The following is a 25,831-nucleotide window of genomic DNA, read 5'->3' on the forward strand; positions in this document are numbered from 1 at the left end:
GTGTCCTTTTTTTAATTAAAATGTTAGAATGCACCCTGTGGATTCTCTTGGTGAGAAGGAGCCACAGAGAAAGAATAGTCCATCATGGGCCAAGCAAGTTTTCAGTGACACTTAAGATGGCAAAAACCACACGTACAATGTACCTCAATGTACCCTTTCCGACACAAAAAATGTATGCCGGCCATTCCAGGGTAGCAGCTGTAGCCAGGTCAGGATCAATGATTTTAAAATGCTCCAATCATATTGAAATGTATACCACATTGTTTTTCTCATCATAAAGATTTCAAAATGGTATAATTTGGACAGTGTTGAAAACTATTCAAAAACCTAACTTAAATCTGGGTTCACTGATAAGTTAGACAGATACCGAATCTATCTTTCAGTTCAGAATTTAAAAAAAAAAAGGTTTTACAGCAGTTTGTGGATTAACTTGCTGACAATGAACTCTTTGAGCCTCTGCAGTCAGCATTTAGAACTCACTACTTCATGGAGACAGCACTTACTAAGGTGGCAAATGATCTGCTTGCAGTGGGCTCTTATACAACCACAGTGCTGCTACTGTTTGATCTTCATCATCGATTTCTATTTACTCACTAGATGGAGGACTGTGGCAATCCGCTCATTCGCTATCTGTTGCTAGAGCGCCACCATCTTGGTTAGAATCTGACAACCAGACATAAATAGAAATCAATGTGGGCATGATCAATGTTTTCAAGAGAGTTTCACCATAAATCTGTATTTTCCGTGCTGTTACTGTGCTGTTACATTTATTCAAACTCAGTCCCACATTTGTACAGCCACCTTTTGTCAAAACAAATACAGAAGAGGATCAGACTATTTATATAAAGACTTGAGTGAATTTGTTCTTCCCAGTGCAGATAGTAAATAATGGGAAGATGGGAAATAATCAGAAGTGAAAGTAAGAGCTTCGTATGCTTGCATCATATTAGATATTATAATAAAGACTGCTCTAAAACCCACCTGCGGTGCCACCTAAACGGAGCCCTTCTCTGTGAAAATTGCAAATCATATAAAGCCAGGGTGAAAGTAAGATTATTCAATCATTTCTGGACCAAGGATAAAGAAATCTCAAAACACTTCACTGGAATAAAGTAGTATATCATAAAGAAATTAATCTTTTTTATATTAGTAGAATATACAATGTCAAAGTGACTGTCATGTGACCCATCAAATTGAGAGAAAAAGCATTTCCATTCTACAAATTTGCTCTTACAGAATATCTCAGGATGGAAAACCTGATGTGAAGAAAAAAAAACCTGAGGCAAATTAAAAAGGGATCAATTGAGAGTTATGAAAGTGAGACTTCTAACTGAATCACGAAATGAATGGTGAGATATTTATCATGACAAAGCACTCAGTCAGTAAAACTGAAGTCATTACCTTTGTTCAGCAATTTTAGTCATTTCCCCACATCTGTAATATTACATATATTTCACACTTATGAAAACTCGCTCCACAATTTATTTTTTATTTATTTAACCAGCTGACAGTCTTTTGTCAGCTTGTTGCTGGCCCCGAACGCTGCAAAAAACAGCATTTTCAGATCACTTTAACCCTTTAAGTTTAAGTCAGCGCAACATAGATTTATATTTAATTTAAAGCCTAATGACACATAATAACGCTAAGCAACATGGCAGCTGCTGTCAACAGCTCACAGGCTGCATACACCATCTAGTGCATTAAATAGAAATTGATGATCAAAGTGCAGCGTTTGATACAGTTGATTATCGTATATTGCTGGATAGACTTGAATTACATGCAAATTTTCTAGGGTGGGCAACATGGCGTGTGACGAACAGGTTCAGAATAAACTAGTCACAAAAAGGTTCATGAACTCTATTCCAAAACAAACAAATGAAAGGCAGTTATTAAATTAAGTTAGAAAAAGTTTGAAATTTACATATTAAATCATTTTGGTTATAAACATGAACATGTCAAAGGCAAAAGTACAAAATGTTGCCACAGTCCAAATTGCAGTTCCATAGTTAACAAAGCTTAATACACAAGAGTGCTGCAAATTTTAATTTAATTTAACCTTTATTTAACCAGGTTAGCCTCATTGAGATCAAGATCTCTTTTGCAAGGGAGACCTGGATAATTATAAATTCCAATTCACCTAACCTGCATTTCATTAGTTGTGGGAGGAAACCAGAGCAGCCGGACGAAACACATGGCCACAGGTGGGAATTTAACCCATGACCTTCTTGCTGTGAGGCAACAGTGCTAACCATTAAGCTACTGTGCTGCTGAAAGTTTATTTTGACAATTTTTTAGCAACTCAATTAAGATATAAAACAAGCTGCAGGGATTGCTGTTAGGGACGCACCGGTCAAAATTTTTTCACATCAGATCCAGTCCCAATACCTGAATTGTGATATCTACCAATACTATTCTGATACCAGAGCTCTTGTTGCTTTAATATTATCATTATTGTTGATTTTATGAGGATATTTTGTATTCCCAGTTATACAGCTTCATGATGAAGTGTTTAGAGGAGGATTTTCTTAAAAAGATCTGAAAGTTCAGTTACAATTTGCCCGAAGGGCCAACCTAGAGTTGCGTATTGCGGCGTAAGCTAAGCAGCTCTACGCTCAGTTTAAGCAGCTCTGTGCCGAGTTTTTGCTCCCCTTCGCAGCAGTATGCTGAGGGCTACGCGAGAAGGATGCAAAAAAATTAAACCCATTTAAATTTTTGTTTGTGTGTGTGTAGGGCACTGGACACAGAAAAATGCAGTTTTTCTGTGTCCACACACAACACTCTGCAACTGTATGTAAATCAACACAAGTGAGAGAGTGCGAGCTCAACAATGGATTACCGTATTTTCTGCACCATAAGGTGCACCGGATTATAAGGCGCGCCCTCAATTGGCGGGTACTTAACCCTTACAAAAGGCGCACCGCATTATAAGGCGCAGCCTCAATTAGCGGGTCCTTAACCCTGACAAAAGGTGTACGCTAAAACATATAGTCTACAAAAAAAAAGGTCACGGAAGCAAAACGGTGAGTTTATTTGAACTTTTTAACAACTTTGAACTACCAGTATTCAACAGTATGGTACTCACATTATTTTTTATTATGGTTCTGTCACAAATCCATCGACGTCCTCATCTTCTGTGTCTGAATTGAACAGTTGGGCAATTTCGCCATCAAACACGCCAGGTTCCCGCTCATCTTCCCTCTCATCATCACTGTCGTTTTTGCCTTCACCCAAATGGTGACTGTAGAGATGCTTCTCCCGGCTGTTCTTTGTTCAATGACCCATTGCTTGAGTTGGTCTTCTAGCTGTGGCCACCTCGCTTTGTTTCCGCGGAAACTCCATTTGGTCTTTTTAACTTGGCGCAGTTCATTTTCTTGTTTCCTCTGGCAGCTGCTCTATTCCCATGAACAACCGCGTAACTGATAGCCTGCAGTTTGAATTGTGCCTCGTAAGCATGTCTCTTCACTGGCGCCATTTTCGGGGGTCCTAAGACAAACAAATGTTGTTTTGCGGGATACCTGTAGTATACGGTAACTACCGGAGGAGTGGCGGAGGTAAGTGTATGTACTACGGACTCACGGACTCTTCTCTGATGGGTTTATCGCTGGCAGCGTATGTACTATACGCTACCAGCGTACGTACTTTACGTATTGCGTAATGTTCTCCGATTCGTTTATCGCTGCCAGGGTACGTACTCTATGCTGCCAGCATACGTACTTTACGTATTACGTCCTTGTGTCAGCGGGAAATGGTCCGATATTCCAACGGTCAAAGACAACGTTACAGATTTTGGAATTCAGTGCGCACATAAGGCGCACTGGATTATAGGGCACACGGCCGATTTTTGTGAAAATTTAAGGCTTTTAGGTGCGTCTTATGGTGCGGAAAATACGGTAGATGGTGGAAGCTGAAGGAGATAGATTGTTGTGTGAAATTCAGTGAGCAGGTGAGTGAGGCACTGAATGGAGGGGAAGCAATTTTGAACAACCAGAAAAGGACTGCAGATGTGGTGAGGGAGATAGTTAGGAAGGTGCTGGGTGTGACATCTGGAGAGTGGAAGGAAGACAAGGAGATTCGATGGTGTAATGAAGATTTCCGGGAAAGCATGAGGAGTATGCTGAGGGCTACACGAGGAGGACGCAAGAAATTAAACATGTTTAATTTGCACATAGTTGGTCTGTCTCTTGCTCTGTGAGGGAACGAGAGACTCGTCACTCTGACACTGAGGCTTATTTGAGCAAACTTTGGAAACATGAAGGCTTTCATCTGTAAAATAAAGCCTTAATGTGCCACTACCTATGCAGGCAAAAGGAGCTCTTTTTATTGGAAGACTGACAGTTTTTGTTCTTTCACTGAGAGACTCTGAGCTGCGATGCTGTGGCTCTGCTCAGCTGGCTTGTCAGCATGGGAGGGATGAGCAGGCAGCAGTCAGTTCAGCATAAGCAGCGTGGCTGCATTAAAAAATATGAGCGCACAGTGCAGTATAACGGCGGTGTCATAACAGTATAATGGTGCAACGCCGTTATTCCATTGTCTGGGGAGAACCCTGCAACCTTGTCTGCAAGGTTGAGCTCCCTGGTAAATCCCTCTGCACGCTGTTCAGATTTCATCAACAGAACCTTAGAAGAACAGTGCAAGACAAAGAAACGTGTTATGAAAGTAATATTTAATCTTCCCGGGTCCAGAGTGCGGAAGAGCCACAGCAGACCCCAAAGCCCACAGCAGTTGTACCGGTCAGCGATCAAACATCTAGTGCTCAGATGCGTGTCCAATAATTCTATTCATGCAGTTAAAATGTGTTTGCAATCACTGAATTTTTTTAATGTGGTGCAGTTTGTACTGTTCACATACTGAAGTACGATTCAGTGCTGCAAAACCAGCGTTTGTATACTGATTTTTGTAAAAATTTGTTTCGATGTTTTGTTTTTGTCATATAAAACCACTAACTTATAAATGGCTTTATTTTGATACAAAACACGCTTTTTCTGAAAACATGACCCGTATTGAGAAAAACGAAACAAACAAACCCTCCTTCTTCTTCTTTTGTGGCGTATAACAGCAGCTAGCATCCTTATTGATACATTACTGCCACCTGCTGCATGAGTTGGTTATAGCAGTACAAAATCCTCTCGATGAGTCCAGTGTCTTTCAAGTAATTAAAAAGCCAACAGTTCCCCCTCTCACTTGACCTGATGGCTAAAATACTTCCTACAGAAACTTCTTTCAGGCCTTACAATTGATTTCCTTCAATTTTTAGTCTTTAGTAGATAAACCATTCAAAAATGACAATATATTTTGCCTACATGCTGAAATCGGCCTGCATCAGTTTTATTTTTAGTTTTTATTTTGGTGAATTTTATAGACTGGTGCAGAGGATGTGTGCTTTTTAATGTTACTATGCTGTATGTGCCTGTGGGGTTTTCCTGGTGACTGGCATAAATAGTCGGGCTGCAAACTCACATGGTGTGACTTTAAATTCAAATTCAAATTTATTAATTTCTATAGCGCCAACTCACGATGAGACCGCCTCAAGGTGCTTTACACAACATAATACCAAAAACAGGAAAAAATTTAATTAAAAAAAATTAAAAACACAAGAAAACAAAACAAAAAGGAGCACAAGAATAAAAACACATAATAACACATTAAAACTAATGATAAAACAAGGAAAACAAATGGGGTTTGTCTCAATTTAAAACTTTCCACATTATCCGACTGCTGTATATGTGCCGGGAGATCATTCCACAGAGCTGGGACGCAGTAAGAGAAAGCTCTGTGACGTGTAGACTTTTATTCACTCTGAACACACAAACGTCCTGCACCCTGCGAGCGTAGGGTCTGAGTCGGTACATAGGGCTTGACCAGGTCAGCCAGATAGGGAGGTGCAAGTCCATGAACAGTTTTAAAAGCCAATAACAGAACCATAAAATCCAATCTTGCAGCAACAGGAAGCCAGTGAAGGGATGCCAAAATTTGCATAATATGGTAAAACTTTCTGCCTCAAGTCAAAAGTCTGCCAGCAGCATTTTGAACCAGTTGCAGACCCCTAATGTTGGACTGCGGCAACCCAGAAAATAGAACATTACAATAGTCCAATCTTGAAGAAACAAATGCATGAATGAAAGTCTCAGTATCAGCCGTAGATAAGATGGGATGAATCTTTGCTACATTTTCATATCATTTCAGAATTTATTATGGTGCAGTAATTTGTAAAGCATACATTTCACATGTAAATATTAATGAAGTCACTGTTTTGTTCCACGAATGTTGTTTTGATAGGTTTTAATCTCTTTAAATGATTTACACATATTTGCATGAAGTTTCAGAGCTCATTGCAGGTTAAGGAAAGACACTCGAAGAATAGTTTTGACAAGTTCAGTGATATTTATCCAATGCTGTGGCATTTATATTAAATACATATGCTATAGCACGAGGCAGGTATCACTGAAAGAAGGTCTACATGGACAGATTCTTATATTACAGTAAGGCTCCCATATACCCCAACATACAAAAAATATAAAATGAAAATTCATGAAATTAGGTGTCTCTAGTGGCCGCAGAATGCCTCTGAAATGCTCAAAACCTGTGCACTGATTTTCAGAGGTTTTTTTCCTTTGCCTATTCTCATCCCTGTTTAATAGTCTTAGGTAAAATGAACAAAATTGGGGGTATTCTTATTACATGTCACAAATATGATATTAAAGGATTATTAACTGAATGCGAGGGTAATCATTTGTTTGTTATATGGCCGTTTTTGTAACTGCATCGACATTTTGCATGTCCACTTAGAGCTTGTTTGCTGTTATTTCCTCCAGTTCAAACTTGTCACTGTAATAAAACTTATTCGGAGAATGGTCCTCTTCATCACTCATAATTTCTTTGTTCACTTTGTGTTTTATTTAGCTTTTAAATTTCTTGTTTAAAGAGGGAAATTTTGTGTCACCTGATCACCTGCACTATATCAACACTGGTGTCGCAGACCGAACAATCCCCCCTAAAAATTGGTCCGCCCTGTCTTCACTGCATATGTCATTTCTGAGCGTCACCAGCGTTTCACCGATTATCACCTCATTTCTGCTTCAAACTGCACACCACTCATCATTTATCTCAGCGACAGATATCTGAAGCTTTTGTACAACAATCATTTACACAATTCAGCATTATTTCATAATAAAAGACTGAGGAGAATTTCTGTGAGCACACTAAGATTTGTGTGACTTGAAACTGGTTTTATATCACCCTTTTCATAACTACCTTATTTGGATGAGAGTGGACCGTTTTTATTTTCAGATTTTATCACTAAAATAAGAACCTGAATCAGAAACTACATTGAGGCAAAATTTTTATACACGCCTTTCCCCTGCATTTCTAGCTTAACCAATATGTGGCTATGCACAGAGATGTACATGGACACTTAAAGGCAGATTGTTTAGCACATAATGAGCGAGCACTTCTTATTACAAAACTGCTGTATTCACAGAAAACAAAGCATAACATTTTGAGCATATACAGTGGAAAAATATTAACACAACACTTTTGTTTTTGCTCCCATTTTCATGAGGTGAACTCAAATATCTAAATCATTTTCTATATACACAAAAGATCTATTTCTCTCAAATATTGTTCACAAATCTGTCTAAATCTGTGTTAGTGAGCACTTCTCCTTTGCTGAGGTAATCCATCCCACCTCACAGGTGTGGTATATCAAGATACTGATTAGACAGCATGATTATTGCACAGGTGTACCTTAGGCTGGCCACAATAAAAGGCCACTCTAAAATTAACAGAGTCATTAACAGATGTCATCGGGAAGGGAGAACTGCTTGCTTGCCTCTACTGGTGGTTGGCTCTCACTGCAGTATTGTATCACTTCCTGTTCCGGAGCACAGCGGTGTTTTGCTGTATCTGTTAATTGTTTAATCTGCGCAGTTAGATTGATCTAGTTAACTAGATAACGATTTGTTTCACAGTGTAATCTTCACGTGCCTTAACTAAAGCACTCCCTCTGCTGAATCACCTCTAAATTATTTACACATTATTCACTTTGTGTGTTTTTAGGAATCCGCTAGCTTAGCGCAGCTACTAGCTCTTAGCCGGTTTAGCATGGCGGCTTCTCCTGTCTCTCCTGCACTTTTCTGCTCTGGGTGTGAAATGTTTAGTTATTCCTCGGCCTCCTTTAGCAGTAATGGTACTTGTAATAAGTGTAGCTTATTCGTAGCTTTGGAGGCCAGGCTGGGTGAATTGGAGACTCGGCTCCGCACCGTGGAAAATTCTACAGCTAGCCAGGCCCCTGTAGTCGGTGCTGACCAAGGTAGCTTAGCCGCCGTTAGTTTCCCTCTGGCAGATCCCGAGCAACCGGGAAAGCAGGCCGACTGGGTGACTGTGAGGAGGAAGCGTAGTTCTAAACAGAAGCCCCGTGTACACCGCCAACCCGTTCACATTTCTAACCGTTTTTCCCAACTCGACACACCCGCCGAGGATCAAACTCTGGTTATTGGCGACTCTGTTTTGAGAAATGTGAAGTTAGCGACACCAGCAATCATAGTCAATTGTCTTCCGGGGGCCAGAGCAGGCGACATTGAAGGAAATTTGAAACTGCTGGCTAAGGCTAAGCGTAAATTTGGTAAGATTGTAATTCACGTCGGCAGTAATGACACCCGGTTACGCCAATCGGAGGTCACTAAAATTAACATTGAATCGGTGTGTAACTTTGCAAAAACAATGTCGGACTCTGTAGTTTTCTCTGGGGCCCTCCCCAATCGGACCGGGAGTGACATGTTTAGCCGCATGTTCTCCTTGAATTGCTGGCTGTCTGAGTGGTGTCCAAAAAATGAGGTGGGCTTCATAGATAATTGGTAAAGCTTCTGGGGAAAACCTGGTCTTGTTAGGAGATACGGCATCCATCCCACTTTGGATGGAGCAGCTCTCATTTCTAGAACTCTGGTCAATTTTCTTAAATCCTCCAAACCGTGACTATCTAGGGTTGGGACCAGGAAGCAGAGTTGTAGTCTTACACACCTCTCTGCAGCTTCTCTCCCCCTGCCATCCCCTCATTACCCCATCCCCGTAGAGACGGTGCCTGCTCCCAGACCACCAATAACCAGCAAAAATCTATTTAAGCATAAAAATTGAAAAAGAAAAAATAATATAGCACCTTCGACTGCACCACAGACTAAAACAGTTAAATGTGGTCTATTAAACATTAGGTCTCTCTCTTCTAAGTCCCTGTTAGTAAATGATATAATAATTGATCAACATATTGATTTATTCTGCCTTACAGAAACCTGGTTACAGCAGGATGAATATGTTAGTTTAAATGAGTCAACACCCCCGAGTCACACTAACTGCCAGAATGCTCGTAGCACGGGCCGAGGTGGAGGGTTAGCAGCAATCTTCCATTCCAGCTTATTAATTAATCAAAAACCCAGACAGAGCTTTAATTCATTTGAAAGCTTGACTCTTAGTCTTGTCCATCCATATTGGAAGTCCCAAAAAACAGTTTTATTTGTTATTATCTATAGTCCAAGTGGTCGTTACTGTGAGTTTCTCTGTGAATTTTCAGACCTTTTGTCTGACTTAGTGCTTAGCTCAGATAAGATAATTATAGTGGGCGATTTTAACATCCACACAGATGCTGAGAATGACAGCCTCAACACTGCATTTAATCTATTATTAGACTCAATTGGCTTTGCTCAAAATGTAAATGAGTCCACCCACCACTTTAATCATATCTTAGATCTTGTTCTGACTTATGGTATGGAAATTGAAGACTTAACAGTATTCCCTGAAAACTCCCTTCTGTCTGATCATTTCTTAATAACATTTACATTTACTCTGATGGACTACCCAGTAGTGGGGAATAAGTTTCATTACACTAGAAGTCTTTCAGAAAGCACTGTAGCTAGGTTTAAGGATATGATTCCTTCTTTATGTTCTCTAATGCCATATACCAACACAGTGCAGAGTAGCTACCTAAACTCTGTGAGATAGAGTATCTCGTCAATAGTTTTACATCCTCATTGAAGAAAACTTTGGATGCTGTAGCTCCTCTGAAAAAGAGAGCTTTAAATCAGAAGTGCCTGACTCCGTGGTATAACTCACAAACTCGCAGCTTAAAGCAGATAACCCGTAAGTTGGAGAGGAAATGGCGTCTCACTAATTTAGAAGATCTTCACTTAGCCTGGAAAAAGAGTCTGGTGCTCTATAAAAAAGCCCTCTGTAAAGCTAGGACATCTTACTACTCATCACTAATTGAAGAAAATAAGAACCCCAGGTTTCTTTTCAGCACTGTAGCCAGGCTGACAAAGAGTCAGAGCTCTATTGAGCCGAGTATTCCTTTAACTTTAACTAGTAATGACTTCATGACTTTCTTTGCTAATAAAATTTTAACTATTAGAGAAAAAATTACTCATAACCATCCCAAAGACGTATCGTTATCTTTGGCGGCTTTCAGTGATGCCGGTATGTGGTTAGACTCTTTCTCTCCGATTGTTCTGTCTGAGTTATTTTCATTAGTTACTTCATCCAAACCATCAACATGTCTATTAGACCCCATTCCTACCAGGCTGCTCAAGGAAGCCCTACCATTAATGCTTCGATCTTAAATATGATCAATCTATCTTTATTAGTTGGCTATGTACCACAGGCTTTTAAGGTGGCAGTAATTAAACCATTACTTAAAAAGCCATCACTTGACCCAGCTATCTTAGCTAATTATAGGCCAATCTCCAACCTTCCTTTTCTCTCAAAAATTCTTGAAAGGGTAGTTGTAAAACAGCTAACTGATCATCTGCAGAGGAATGGTCTATTTGAAGAGTTTCAGTCAGGTTTTAGAATTCATCATAGTACAGAAACAGCATTAGTGAAGGTTACAAATGATCTTCTTATGGCCTCAGACAGTGGACTCATCTCTGTGCTTGTTCTGTTAGACCTCAGTGCTGCTTTTGATACTGTTGACCATAAAATTTTATTACAGAGATTAGAGCATGCCATAGGTATTAAAGGCACTGCGCTACGGGGTTTGAATCATATTTATCTAATAGATTACAATTTGTTCATGTAAATGGGGAATCTTCTTCACAGACTAAGGTTAATTATGGAGTTCCACAAGGTTCTGTGCTAGGACCAATTTTATTCACTTTATACATGCTTCCCTTAGGCAGTATTATTAGACGGCATTGCTTAAATTTTCATTGTTACGCAGATGATACCCAGCTTTATCTATCCATGAAGCCAGAGGACACACACCAATTAGCTAAACTGCAGGATTGTCTTACAGACATAAAGACATGGATGACCTCTAATTTCCTGCTTTTAAACTCAGATAAAACTGAAGTTATTGTACTTGGCCCCACAAATCTTAGAAACATGGTGTCTAATCAGATCCTTACTCTGGATGGCATTACCCTGACCTCTAGTAATACTGTGAGAAATCTTGGAGTCATTTTTGATCAGGATATGTCATTCAATGCGCATATTAAACAAATATGTAGGACTGCTTTTTTGCATTTATGCAATATCTCTAAAATTAGAAAGGTCTTGTCTCAGAGTGATGCTGAAAAACTAATTCATGCATTTATTTCCTCTAGGCTTGACTATTGTAATTCATTATTATTAGGTTGTCCTAAAAGTTCCCTGAAAAGCCTTCAGTTAATTCAAAATGCTGCAGCTAGAGTACTAACGGGGACTAGAAGGAGAGAGCATATCTCACCCATATTGGCCTCTCTTCATTGGCTTCCTGTTAATTCTAGAATAGAATTTAAAATTCTTCTTCTTACTTATAAGGTTTTGAATAATCAGGTCCCATCTTATCTTAGGGACCTCATAGTACCATATCACCCCAATAGAGCGCTTCGCTCTCAGACTGCAGGCTTATTTGTAGTTCCTAGGGTTTGTAAGAGTAGAATGGGAGGCAGAGCCTTCAGCTTTCAGGCTCCTCTCCTGTGGAACCAGCTCCCAATTCAATCTACTTTTAAGATTAGGCTTAAAACTTTCCTTTTTGCTAAAGCTTATAGTTAGGGCTGGATCAGGTGACCCTGAACCATCCCTTAGTTATGCTGCTATAGACTTAGACTGCTGGGGGGTTCCCATGATGCACTGAGTGTTTCTTTCTCTTTTTGCTCTGTATGCACCACTCTGCATTTAATCATTAGTGATTGATCTCTGCTCCCCTCCACAGCATGTCTTTTTCCTGGTTCTCTCCCTCAGCCCCAACCAGTCCCAGCAGAAGACTGCCCCTCCCTGAGCCTGGTTCTGCTGGAGGTTTCTTCCTGTTAAAAGGAAGTTTTTCCTTCCCACTGTCGCCAAGTGCTTGCTCACAGGGGGTTGTTTTGACCGTTGGGGTTTTTGCGTAATTATTGTATGGTCTTGCCTTACAATATAAAGCGCCTTGGGGCAACTGTTTGTTGTGATTTGGCGCTATATAAATAAAATTGATTGATTGATTATCGACCTGACTGTAGTTTGTTATCGTAACCAACTTGAGTGGCCAAATGCTCAAATTTAATGGTGTCTGGCTGCTGATCAACTCTGTGCGAAGGAGATTTGTTGCACTGCGTGAGGCAAATGGTGGTCACACCAGATACTGACCGGTTTTCTGACACCCCCCACCCCCGCCCCCCAGTAAAGCAAAACTGCACGTCAGTAACCAGCTCATTCGCTGTTTGGCAGTTGAGTCTCGTGCCTTCTCACAGTCTATGACTCATGCCAGGGGTCAGTTTCAGCAGAGTTCCTGTTCAGGGCACAATGTAAACAAACATTGGGAAGTATGGACAAGACAACATTGGGGCACAGCAGAATCCATCACAGGTGCTACACCTCTAGTTAACCCTCTCAGCTTGGGAGTATGTGTCATCATCATAATCGCCCGTGGACGCCCTGGATCAACGCCATCCACAACATCGCTAGCCATTGTTTATATGTGCTGTGCGATGCCAGAACTCCGTTCGCATCACAGTGCATTCTGGGAAGTGCAGGGGATTATGGCAAGCCTTAAAGTACTGAATGAGAAATGGGAGCAAAAACAAAAGTGTTGCGTTTATATTTTTGTTGAGTGTAAATAGTGGTTATGCAAGCTATACAAGATAAGTAGTGTTCACAGTTTATAGGGTGCTGTGGCTGCCCACGAACTGCTTTGAATTTAATTGGTTAAGGGAATCCTTTGTATATAGAGACTGTGCTACACGTGATTCTTAAACATGATTATATTTCCACAGGGAGTTTTGGGAGACATTGCACTCATTCGGTGAGGAGCAAAAGCGGCTGTTTCTACAGTTCACTACTGGCACCAACAGAGCACCTGTGGGTGGGCTGGGAAAGCTGAAGATGATCATTGCCAAGAATGGCCCAGACACAGACAGGTGACAGAAGTTATTATTATTGTTTGTGTTGCTGTTATTATGAAGTGATAATAAAAGAGAAACAACAAGATTCACATGCAGAGGTGCTCATCAGACTTCAGGTGTGGAAATGAAGGTAAAAAACAAACTTATTTCAAACGACATTTGACCTTAATACTCCAGAATAAAGAATTTGGAAAAACCTTGCCATGTAACCTTTGAAAATGCAGTTAGTGAATTGATAAGTCCACCCCCTCCAAATTCAAAAACAAATGCTGTCATTTTGTAACTCGCCATATTAAAAAGGGTAATGGACTGCATTTATACAGTGCTTTCATGATCAAAGTGCCTTCCAGTGATTGCTCACATTTACCCATTCTCTCTCATACTCACATACACACATGCGTGCACACACATACGTGCGCGCACACACACACACACACCCATGTCATGGTGCTGTCCTGCTTGGGTGCTCACGACACACAGAGTGCAACTTAACCTCTTAAACCTGAGAGTCCCCAAATTTGGGGACTTGCCCAGTTTTGGAAGATTTGACCTGAGCAGACCTGATCATGTCCACTGATCAGGAAGCAGCGGCGCTTTCAACATTTAAAGAGACAGCACTCCATTCATTCACGGCAGCGATTCCCACAGCCAGTCCACTCATCAGCATTCTATACACAATGAAAATGGTCCACCAAGAAAAAAATGAAAATAAAAAAATAAAATAATGTTAAATTTCTCTGTTTCTGACGTGTCCCACACTGTGCAGTACCAACCTGAACCACTGGGTTGAAACGGGGTTGTCGGCAGACACTGGATAACCGTCAAGGTGTGACAGCTGCATTAATTTATTAGACGTAGGACAGCGTGTGCCAGCGTTTTTAATACGGCCGGCATACGCAGGCTAAATCATCAAGGTGTGACAGGGCCTTAAGAACACTGAAGATGGGTCGTGGCTGGGTCTTCTAGCATAACAATGACCCAAAACACACACCCAGGGCAACTAAGGAGTGGCTCCGTAAGAAGCATTTCAAGGTCCTGGAGTGGCTGAGCCAGTCTCCAGACTTGAACTCAATAGAAAATCTTTAGAGGTAGCTGTTGCTCAGTGACAGCCCTGAAACCTGAAAGATCTGGAGAAGATCTGTATGGAGTAGTGGACCAAAATCCTTGCTGCAGTGTGCAAACTTGGTCAAGAACTACAGGAAATGTCTGACCTCTGTAATTGCAAAGGTTTCTGTACCAAATACTAAGTTCTGTTTTTCTATTGTATCAAATACTTTTTTTCATGCAATAAAATGCAAATTAATTATTTAAAATCATTCAGTGTGATTTTTCTGGAATTTTTTTTTTGTTTCTGTCTCGCAGTTGAAGTGTACCTACGGTAAGAATTACAGACCTCTCCATTCTTTGTTGGTGGGCAAACTTGCAAAAATACAGTGTACCAAATGCTTGAGATGAGAGATGAGATGAGATTTATTGTCACTGTCATTACACGAGTGCAACAACAAATTCCGTTTACACTCCAATTACCTCAGACAAGATGGAGCAATTAATCCACAATTATTACTTGTTTACCGTAATAATGGCACACATCACAATTAAAGATAACACATATACACTTGACATTGTTTATGTGCACTAAATTTGAAGCAGTCCGTCATCCGAATTGAGGCAAAGTGAGTGAAGCCCACAGCATGTGGGTTCTGCGCCGCCCAGCTTGGGGAATTGAATGCTGCAGTAGTAAAAACAGCGCTGCCTTCGAGGTGGCAGGGAGGTAGCCAGGGTGAGGGGGGGTGGAAAGACACTGGGGGGAGGTAATAGGGATGGAAGGAGGGGGACATGCGTCGTGTGCAAATGAGTTAAGTTTCTGTCAATTTCTGTCCATGTGTGTGTAAAGTCTGATATTGCTAGGGAACAGCAGGCAACCATGTTGATGTAAGGCGGAGAGATACAGAATTCCATTTACTGCACCTCTGACCGTCTTGAGTCCAAATTTATGAAGAATATTCTCCGGTCCTCAGCAGCACATTCCTTTGCAATACAGCGTATTTGCTCCAAGATGGTATCCATTTTGCGTTTGAGTTCAAGAGTTCACACAGTCTGAGATTACACGGCATTGCCCAACTCATTAATCATGACGGACTTATGAGGGGACGAGATTCTGGAAGCAGCTGTCTTGCTAATATTCCTGTGGGTCAGGTCAACACACAAACCGATCAGTGCCAAACCTCCCACCATAAAGCGAATAAAAATGAATCCTCAGTGTCTTCCACAGAGAGTGGAGCCAAGCATGTCACACTCTGTCTTTCTCAGGTGTCGAGAGCATAGCCCGCTGGGTAGGTTCCATCAGGGCACGCAGGGCCCCCCAACCCTGATTTCCTTGTCGAAAAAAATGGTGCCAGTAGCGTTGAGAGACCAGCTGATCAATTCCACAGTTGATCCAAATCTTAGTTTGAAGAATTCACAGTCTGGTGAAGCTGGGACTTTGAAGGTCAGAGCAGAGATAGAGAACAGAAAAAGGAGGAAGAGGAGAGCGGAGGAATGCGGCTGTCCTTGCTGGAGTCCCAAGCTATCTTGTCTTATTTTCTCACTGTGTGTGTGTGTGTGTGTGTGTGTGTGTGTGTGTGTGTGTGTGTGTGTGTGTGTGTGTGTGTGTGTGTGTGTGTGTGTGTGTGTGTGTGTGTGTGTGTGTGTGTGTGTGTATATATATGTATATATATATATATATATATATCTTTCAGTCATTTCACATAAATTTGTTATACTTTGTTGTACTTTGTAAAATTTCTATTTAATGGTGATTTCTATTTAATACTAACACTTTCTGTAATTTTGTGTTGAACTAACCATTGTTTACTATTTCTGTACTCAGGCAAAATAATTTCCTTCTGGATAAATAAAGTTTATATATGTATATTAAGATTAAATTAGATATAAATTTTATTGATCCCTTGGGAAGACTCCGTCACGGAGGTTGAGGTTTCAGCAGCATTGTAAAGAAGCACACAGAGTATCAAAAGTGGAAAAAAAAAGTTTGTAAATATAAATACAAATATACAATATAAATACCATACATACATACACCACACATATGTGTATGTGTGTGTGTTTCGTCTACAGATGACAGTGTTTTTAGTCCACAGTGAAATTTAACGTTTTCTTCAAAATTTCCCAAGTGCTTTTTTTTTTTTTTTTTTTTACGGAGCAAGGAATTTTCAACACAGCATTTCTAAACAAACTAGTTTTATTTTGGATGCTTACATTGTTTTACTTTGCACACAGAAATTAAATTATTTCACAGAAGCCAAAAACTACAATTCCTCAGTGATGGTGCATTGTTGTGGAGAAAAACAAGCTGAAGAGTGCATTTTTTTTCACCCCCCTCCTATGAGAACCTGCTGCTTTTGGTGTGCATTTCAGCAAATACACGCAACAAAAATGACCAGAATATTCAGGAAAAAGCAGCGGGTATATTATTATTAATAACTAAAGTTGTACTAGGCTTATCAACAGAATTTAAAACTGTGATATAGTTTAAAGTCTGCACTTTCAACACACATTCAGAGACTCAAACTGCTGTAGATTGCATGTTACATCCGCTTAATTCAGTCATGTGACTTTGATGCGGAAACACGGCAGACAATTCCAGAGGGTTAATCACACTTTGATCCTTTTTCGTAATGCCAATGACTTGGACTGTGAATAAAGAGTGTTTTTTAGAGCAATAACTGTTTTGGATGGCCCTTCGGACACTTTTTTTGCACAGCAGCTCCAGACCAGAAGGAAAACTAATGCTTACAGCAGATCAACAGTGCATGGATTGTCTGTTGTTTTCTGACAGGAGAATAACAGAGCCTAATGTTTCCTTCTGGTCAACAACACATGTAGGTGAAATACTATTAAATACATTTCATACCAAAGTAGCTTGCTTTAATAACTCATTAATATATCTCAAATGTGGGAGTGCTGTGCAATTACTGACGCTCATGCACAAAATGCTAATTAGACTTGAGCAATTATTAATTAACAGCCACATGGAACTCAGACAGGTTTAAAACTAAAAATGTTTGATTCATTTTTCATCAACATTTGATTGTTTAATGGGCACATGTATAAAGGAAATAGTCTTGGATCCCATAAGATAATTGCTAAAGTAGTTATATTGTGCAAAATCACTTTTTAATCTGGTTTTTACATTTTCATGTGTTTGATATTTGGTCTACTCCAAACAGGAAGTCGGCCACTTTGAATTTTCATGTCATTTTGGCATGATTTCCCCATGTTGTATTTGAATGAACTCCTCCTAGGGATTTTGTCTAATGCACTTCAAATTTCTTTCAGATCATCTAGAGACTATACTGATCAAAAGTTATCGAAAGCTTTTCTCTATGTCGAAGGGTGTGGCCGCTATGGCACGGCCATTTTGACCCTTTGCCATGGAACAAGAAGTTATAACTCCTTCATGCTTTGCCTGATTGACTTGAAACGTCACGTGTGATGATGGTTGGCCCCTGAACACACTTGGCCCCTCTATTTGTGCTCTGAATGCCCCCAAGTAGATGAACCATCAACTTGTCATAACTCCTTCATGCATTAACTGAATGACTTGAAGCTTCACATGTGTAATGATGATCAGCGCATGAACACACCTGGCCCCTCTATCTGTACACTGACCGCCCCCGAGTGGATGAACCATCAACTTCTCACAACTCCTTCATGCATTCACTAATTTGCTTGAAACTTGAACTGTGACTGTCTGCCCCGTACACACCTGACCCCTCTATTTGTGCTCTGAGCACCCCCGGGTGGATGACCCATCAACTTGTCATAACTCCATGCATTGACTGATTTGCATGAAACTTGAACTGTGTGATGAGGGTCAGCCTCTGAACACACCTGGACCCTCTATTTGTGCTCTGAGCACCCCCTAGTGGATGACCCATCAACTTGTCATAACTCCATGCATTGACTGATTTGCTTGAAACTTGAACAGTGTGAAGAATGTCTGCCCCGTATGCACCTGACCCCTCTATTTGTTCTCTGAGCACCCCCTGGTGGGTGACCCATCAACATGTGATAACTCCTTCATGCTTTGTCGGATTTGCTTGAAAGTTGAACTGTGTGATGAGTGTCTGGCCCTGTGGGCACCTGCCCACATGTAGTCACAAGTCGCAGCGAAATCGTGGCTGCAAGGCTTCGCCAAACTTTAAATTAGATGAGATAAGCCTTTATTCATCCCTCAATGGGGAAATTTCAGATGTCCACACTCACATTCCACATACAAACAGCAATTGATCTACAATTATTACTTGTTTACCATAATAATGGCACACATCAGAATTAGGACAACACATATATATTTGACATTGTTTATGTGCACTAAACTTAAAACAGTCCGTTTTCCAATTGAGGCGATGTGAGTGTGTTGGTAGCCGCTGCAACTATCAAGTCGCGCTGCCTGCCAGCTTGGGAAAGAACAGAGGCCAGCCACAGAAAGGGAGGGGCAGGAAAAGAGGTGAGAGGAGAAAACTGGAGCATGCTTCAGTCCATGTGTAAGTCTGTTAGTTTATTGTTCTTGTGGGTTGAGATAAGAATGGAGCCGAATAATCTCACAGGAGCCTGGATAAATTCCTCTGGTGGTAAACAGTGGGAAATTGACCATGATGCGAGATAGCCTGTAGTGTTGCAGCTGAGCAGTGAAAAACACTATTAACAGTTCCACTCGCACAGCCAAATCCCAATTATGAAATAAGAATATTCCCAATATTGAATTAAGAATATTCACCGACCTCCGAAACCTTCAGCTTCAACTGCAAGGCACGCATCACCTCCAAGGTGTCATCCAATTTGTGTCCGAGTTCAAGAGTCAACGCAGTCTGAGAATGCACTGCCTTGCCAACCTCGTTAATCATGATGGACAAGCGAGGGCCCGTGGTTCTTGATGCCGCAGTCTTGCCAATTTTCCGGTAGATCAGGGCAGCACATAAGCCAAAAAGTACCAGCCCTGCTACCATGAGACCAAAAATGAATAAATCCTCGACATCCTCAATGGAGAAAGGCACCAAGCATGCCACACGCCAGGAACTCCAGGAGTCAGACATAGCTCGCAGGATACGTTCCATCTGGGCATGCAGGATCCCCCGGTCCTGACCTTCTTGTAGAAAAAATGGTGTCAATAGCGTTCAGAGACCAGCTGATCAATTCCATGGTTAATCCAATAGTAGTCCAATAGATCCAAAATCCAATATAGTTTTGAGGAATTCACAGTCTGGTGGAGTAGGGACTTGAAGGTTAAAAGCAGAGAGATAAGGGAGAGTGGAGGAGATGCGACTGCCCTCGTCGGAGTCCCAAGCTGAAATGGCGAGCTTTTCGGAGGACGTCGTTTCACTTCGAACAGCTGTCACGCTGACATACTTCAAAGTAGATCCTTCCAACTTGCTGGACATGATGAGGGCTCCACCCTGAATGTCTGCATATATTAACGCCCCCCCTCTGCCATAGCACCCCCGGTGGTAACAGGAAATGACCTATTTTTACTTTAACAGGTCCTGATGTCACACCATCAACTTCATTTCACTTCTAAAACATGCATAACAAGTTGGTGAACATAGGCGATGATTTGAACGAACTCGTCCTAGGGATTTCATCCGATCGTCTTCAAATTTGGTCAAAATCATCACAACACAATGGTGATCAAAAATTATCAAAAGATTCTAATTAAGTCAAAAGGCGTGGCTGCTAGGAGTCCTAGTTTATTAGGGCCCGAGTAGGCAACGAGGACCCTATTGTAATTGCGCTGTTTATTTATTTATTTATTTATTATTAGGGCCCAAGTAGGAAAAAAATCCTAAGAGGACCCTATTGTAATTGCGCTGTTTATTATTATTATTATTATTATTATTATTATTTAGTTATTATTGTTCTCACTTTTAAAATCCAAATTTCGGCCCTTTCCCATGCTCAAAAATTCACCAAACTTTGCAAAGTCGTCTGGCTGGATCCGAAATTCGATATTTTGTGGGTCACGCACATGGTCGCAGCAAAATCGCGAAATAGCGTCCCTTAGAAATTTTCAAAAACCCCTCCACATTGTGGGGTTTTCGTTGTAGCCTCACGAAATTCAGTACACATACTTACCATGCTAGGACGCACAAAAAAGTCTCTTACCGTCATGGTGAAATATCGACAGGAAGTTGGCCATTTTGATTTTAAGTTTTGATTTTGAGCTAATTTTTTGCCATTTTTAGCCATTTCCACTACTTACATTTGAACGAACTCATCCTGTGTGATGAGTTGTTGCCCCTGTACACACATGCCCACATCTGGTCACAAGGGGACGCGTTGGCCTGGGTAGGCAGTCGCGCGGAACGAGGGCCCGTATATGACTGCTTGCAGTAAAAAAGTAAGTCCCTTCGGCTGCTCCCTTGTTTGCACTCGGGGTCGCCACAGCAAATCCAAGGTGGATCTGCATGTTGAATTGGCACAGGTTTTATGCCGGATGCCCTTCCTGACGCAACTCCACATTATATGGAGAAATGTGGCAGGGGTGGAATTTGATCCCGGAACCTTCTGCACTGAAACCAAGCGCTTTAACCACTTGGCCACCACCCCTGCTATATGACTGCTTGCAGTCCGAGTTATTATTATTCTTCTCACTTTTGAAATCGAAATTTTGGCCTCTTCCCATGCTCAAAAACTCACCAAACTTTGCAAAGTCGTCCGGCCGGATCTGAAATTCGATATTTTGGGGGTCGCACACAAGGTCGCAGTGAAATCGCAAAATAGCGCCCCCTACAAATTTTCAAAAAACCCTCCGCGTATGGGTTTTTTCATCGTAGCCTCACGAAATTCGGTACACATATTTACCCTGCTGGGACGCACAAAAAAAGTCTCTTACCGTCATGGTGAAATGTTGACAGGAAGTCGGCCATTTTGATTTGAAGTTTCGATTTTGAACGAACTCGTCCTAGGAATTTCATCCAATTATCTTCAAATTTGGTCAACATCATCACGACCCCATGGTGATCAAAACTTATCAAAAGAATGTAATTAGGTCAAAAGGCGTTGCTGCTAGGGTTCGTCAAACTTTGGCGAGCTTTTCGGAGCATGCCGTTTCACGTCGAACGGCTGTAACGCCCACATACTTCATCGTAGTTCCTTCAAACTTGCTGGACATGATGAATTTTCTTGTCATTTTGGTGTGATTTCCACACGCTGTATTTGAACAAACTCCTCCTAGGGATTTTGTCCAATGCACTTCACATTTCTTTCACAGCATCCGGAGATGATACTGACCAAAAGTGATCGAAAGCTTTTCTCTGTGTTCAAGGGTGTTTCCGCTATGGTGACGCCATTTTGACTGTTCACCGTGGAACATCCAGTCATGATAACTCCTTCGTGCTTTGCCTGATTGTCTTGAAACTTCATGTGTGTGATGACAGTTGGCCCCTGACCACACTTGGCCCCTCTGTACACTTAGCGCCCCCTAGTTGATTAACCATCAACATGTCATAACTCCTTCATGCATTGTTGATTTGCTTAAAATTTTAACTGTGTGATGAGTGGTTGCTCCTGTATGCACATGCCCACATCTGGTCACAAGGGCACGCACTGGCCTGGGTAGGCGTCCTGCGGAACGAGGGCCCGTATATGACTGCTTGCAGTCCTAGTTAGTGTTATTATTATTATTATTCTCACTCTTGAAATCGAAAGTCGTCCGGCCGTATCTGAAATTCAGTATTTTAGGGGTCGCACACATGGTCCCAGCGAAATCGCGAAATTCCTTCCCCTAGAAATTTTCAAAAAACCCTCCATGTAGGGGTTTTTTCATCGTAGCCTCACGAAATTCGATACACATTTACCATGCCAGGACGCACAAAAAAGTCACTTAACGTCATGGTGAAATGTCGACAGGAAGTCGGCCATTTTGATTTTAAGTTTAAATTTTGAGCTAATTTTTTGCCATTTTGGGCCATTTCCACTACTTACATTTGAACGAACGCCTCCTAGGGATTTCATCCATTCGTCTTCAAATTTGGTCAACACCATCATGACCCAATGGTGATCAAAATTATCAAAAGAATGTAATTAGGTCAAAAGGCTTGGCTGCTGGGGTTCGTCAAACTTTGGCGATCTTTTTGGAGGGCGCCGTTTCACTTCGAACGGCTGTCACGCGCACATACTTAATTGAAGATCCTTCAAACTTGCCGGACATAATGAGGGCTTTGCCCCGAATGTCTGCATATATTAACTTCCCACCTCCGCCATAGCGCCCCCTGGTGGTAACAGGAAATGTCATATTTTTACTTTAACAGGTCCTGATGTCACATAGTTAACCCTATCAACTTCATTCCACTTCTTAAACTTGCAGAACATGCTGGTGAACGTAGGCAATGAACGCCGTGAGGTTACGACTAATGCTGCCCGTGTGGCAGCATTCCGAATATCGACCTTTTGCCATGAAATTTCGTTCTTCTTTTTGACGGCTTTAATTTTGTCAATCATCATTTTCTCTATGTCTAAGGGTGTGGCCGCTATGGCTCCACCATTTTGTCCCTTCGCCATGGAACATTATATTTAAACAGGCACTGATGTCACATCGTTAACCCCATCAACTTCGTTCCACTTCAAAAAGATGCAGAACAAGTTGGTGAACGTAGGCGATGATCGCCGTGAAGTTACGAGTACCGGCGTCTGTGTGGCGGCATGGTGAATATCGCCCCTTCGCCATTAAATTATGTTCTTCTTTTTGACAGCTTTAATTTTGTCATATCATCATGAAAATTGATACACATGTCAAGCATGACAACCTCTTACAATTCATAGGAGCGTCGCCCATGGGCGGGGCAAAATGCCTCAATAGCGCCTCCTTGAAACTTTCACAAACCCCTCTCCATAGGGGTTTTTTTGGAGTAGGGAGATGAAAATTGGTACACGTGTGACTTGCACAGACATACAAAATTCTCTTCCACCACTGGTCTACTCCAAACAGGAAGCCGGCCATTTTCAGTTTTCATGTCATTTTGGTGTGATTTCCACACGTTGTATTTGAACGAACAACGTTCCTAGGGATTTTGACCAATGCACTTCAAGTTTCTTTCACAGCATCCAGAGATGATACTGATCAAAAGTTATTGAAAGCTTTTCTCTGTGTAATTCGAACTGTGTGGTGAGTGGTTGCCCCTGTACTCACATGCCCACATCTGGTCACAAGGGGATGCACTGGCCTGGGTAGGTGGTCGCGCAGAATGAGGGCCCGTATATGACTGCTTGCAGCCAAGTTATTTATTATTATTATTCTGCGCAAAATGAAATCCAAATTTCGACCTTTTCCCATGCTCAAAAACTCACCAAACTTTGCAAAGTCGTCCGGTTGGATTTGAATTTTGATATTGTGGGGGTCGTGCACATGGTCACAGCCAAATTGCGAAATAGCGCCCCCTAGAAATGTTCAAAAAACCCTCCGCATTGGGGTTTTTTCGTTGTAGCCTCACGAAATTCGGAACACATATTTACCATGCACAAAAAAGTCTGTTACCGTCATGCTGAAATGTCAACAGAAAGTCGGTTATTTTGATTTTAAGTTTTGATTTTGTAAGTCCCAAGTCAAGTCTCAAGTCATAATGACCACCAGTTATTTGTAAGCTGACTTGACTTTAGACTTGACTTACCAAAGTGTCGCCACTGGTGGTTAAAGTGTGTCCTCTGCTCTGCAGGTGTTAACACGCCGAGGTGTGACAGTGTGTATTACTGCTGTGCATATTACAAGCCGTCTCAGACCCCTGTGGTGCTTTTCTCTCAGAACTCCTGTGGGGTTAATAGATGGGGTCAAGCTGTTATAAAAAAGGAGGAAATCAAGTGGCACACCAACAGGTGGTCAAAATGGGAAATTGTTGCTCCTTCTTTCAGATATCACAGGTTCCACACTGGTGACACCAACATTTGTCTTTTGAGCATTTTTGAAGGACATTTCATCGCAAGCATGATGTCAAACACTGCGTCTTTTAACTTTCCCGAGTTTTGGGAGTCGTCTGCTTCAGCTTGGTTTGCACAAACGGAAGCGCATTTTGCACTGCGGGAGATCACCGCGGATGGCACAATGTTCTATTATGTCGTGTCGGCCCTCAGCAGTTCTACAACAGCAAGGCTGGTTCGTCTGCAAACTCCCCCTTGCAGCGAATAAATATGCAGCTGTCAAGGCTGACCTTTTAAAGAAAGTTTCAGAAAGTTTGAACTTTCCGATGCTGAGACGGTGAGCGGGCTTTGTTTATCTGCACAGCTTGGGAGACAGCAAACCCTCTGAGCTTATGGACAGAATGTTACAGCTCCTGTGAGAGCATAGGCCCAATAATCTCTTCATCCACCTCTTCTTGCGCCAACTCCCCCCTTTGGTGCGCGCAGCTTTGGCCAACATCACCATCACGGACTGTCGCGCGCCAGCAGATGAAGCATGGCTGCTGCGGCACTCATCCTTGCCCACACCGCCACAACATCCCCAGCCCACACCTTCAACATGCCTGCGCCACTCTCAAATGATGCAACACTCATGGAGATGGCACCCGCTTCACCTCGGCAGCATCCTTGTTTCTACCATGGTAAATTTGGATCAAGAGCAATGCTTTGTCACCCACCCTGTGCTTCAGTGGAAAGGGAAACCTTGGGACCGGCGCTCAGTAGTGGCCATGAGCATCAGCCGTACCAACAGGCTAACGTTCATCCAAAAGACACTGTCTCTGGGCGTTATTTCCTGTCTTTCGCGGTGCACAGAGGAGCATTCTGCTCGTTTCCAGACCGGACATCCTGGGAGATATGGTTTAGCTCCCCCTTGCAGCCGCCAACTGCAGCCCCATACGCACTCAACATTTGGACTTGTGTTGTGGGGGCCAGAGATTTAGCTGGGACTTCTACACAGCTAAATTTGCTGGCCCTCTCCTGGGCGCATATTCTGTGTGTACTTATGGACTACTGGTGGACTACTGCATGGCTCTCTGCCGAGACAGAGTCCGGTCAGAATTAATAACTTCAAAACGAATTGCCCTTTTAAATAAAATGACACCTCTTTCCAAACACTATAATACAGACAATAAACTACAATTGACTAAAACATTTTTTCCTCTTAAAATGAGATGTCCTGCATTCTTTATGAATTACATCCTGACATACAGCACAGCCAGCTGCAAGAACTCATCTCAGATGTATGGAAAGACATTCATGCCAATAATGTCTAAAAGGAAATGCTTTTGACAAAAACTACAGATTTTGTTTATTTCTATTTATGTCTGGAAATCAAGGATGCACCATGTAGAGTTTATTTATGTCCAGAGATAAGGATCAACCATGTAGAGTGTATTATGTCCAGAGTTTAAGGATAAGTGACCAATTTCATATTTATTTACTTTAAGACTCAGTAAAATGTTGTTGACATAGAACACCTGTAAAGCCTACCTTTAGTACACAGAAAATTCACAAGAGGTATCGATAAGGGAATCGATAAG

At 41.6% G+C, this 25,831-nt stretch overlaps 1 protein-coding gene across 3 annotated transcripts in view; it reads left to right on the top strand.

The window, feature by feature from the left end:
- Positions 1-25,831, top strand: part of LOC117513009 (ubiquitin-protein ligase E3A-like) — a 211,597-nt gene that overhangs the window by 180,394 nt on the left and 5,372 nt on the right. For 2 of the 3 annotated variants that reach the window (XM_034173297.1, XM_034173288.1), the window contains one exon: positions 13,212-13,355. The exons of the other annotated variant lie outside the window; for it this stretch is intronic. In XM_034173297.1, coding sequence (XP_034029188.1) covers positions 13,212-13,355 — 144 coding nt within the window. The remainder of the gene's footprint in view (positions 1-13,211; positions 13,356-25,831) is intronic. 3 annotated transcript variants of the gene reach the window in all.

The sequence above is a fragment of the Thalassophryne amazonica genome, chromosome 1 (genome assembly GCF_902500255.1).
Source record: "Thalassophryne amazonica chromosome 1, fThaAma1.1, whole genome shotgun sequence".
In the NCBI taxonomy this organism is placed as follows: domain Eukaryota; kingdom Metazoa; phylum Chordata; class Actinopteri; order Batrachoidiformes; family Batrachoididae; genus Thalassophryne; species Thalassophryne amazonica.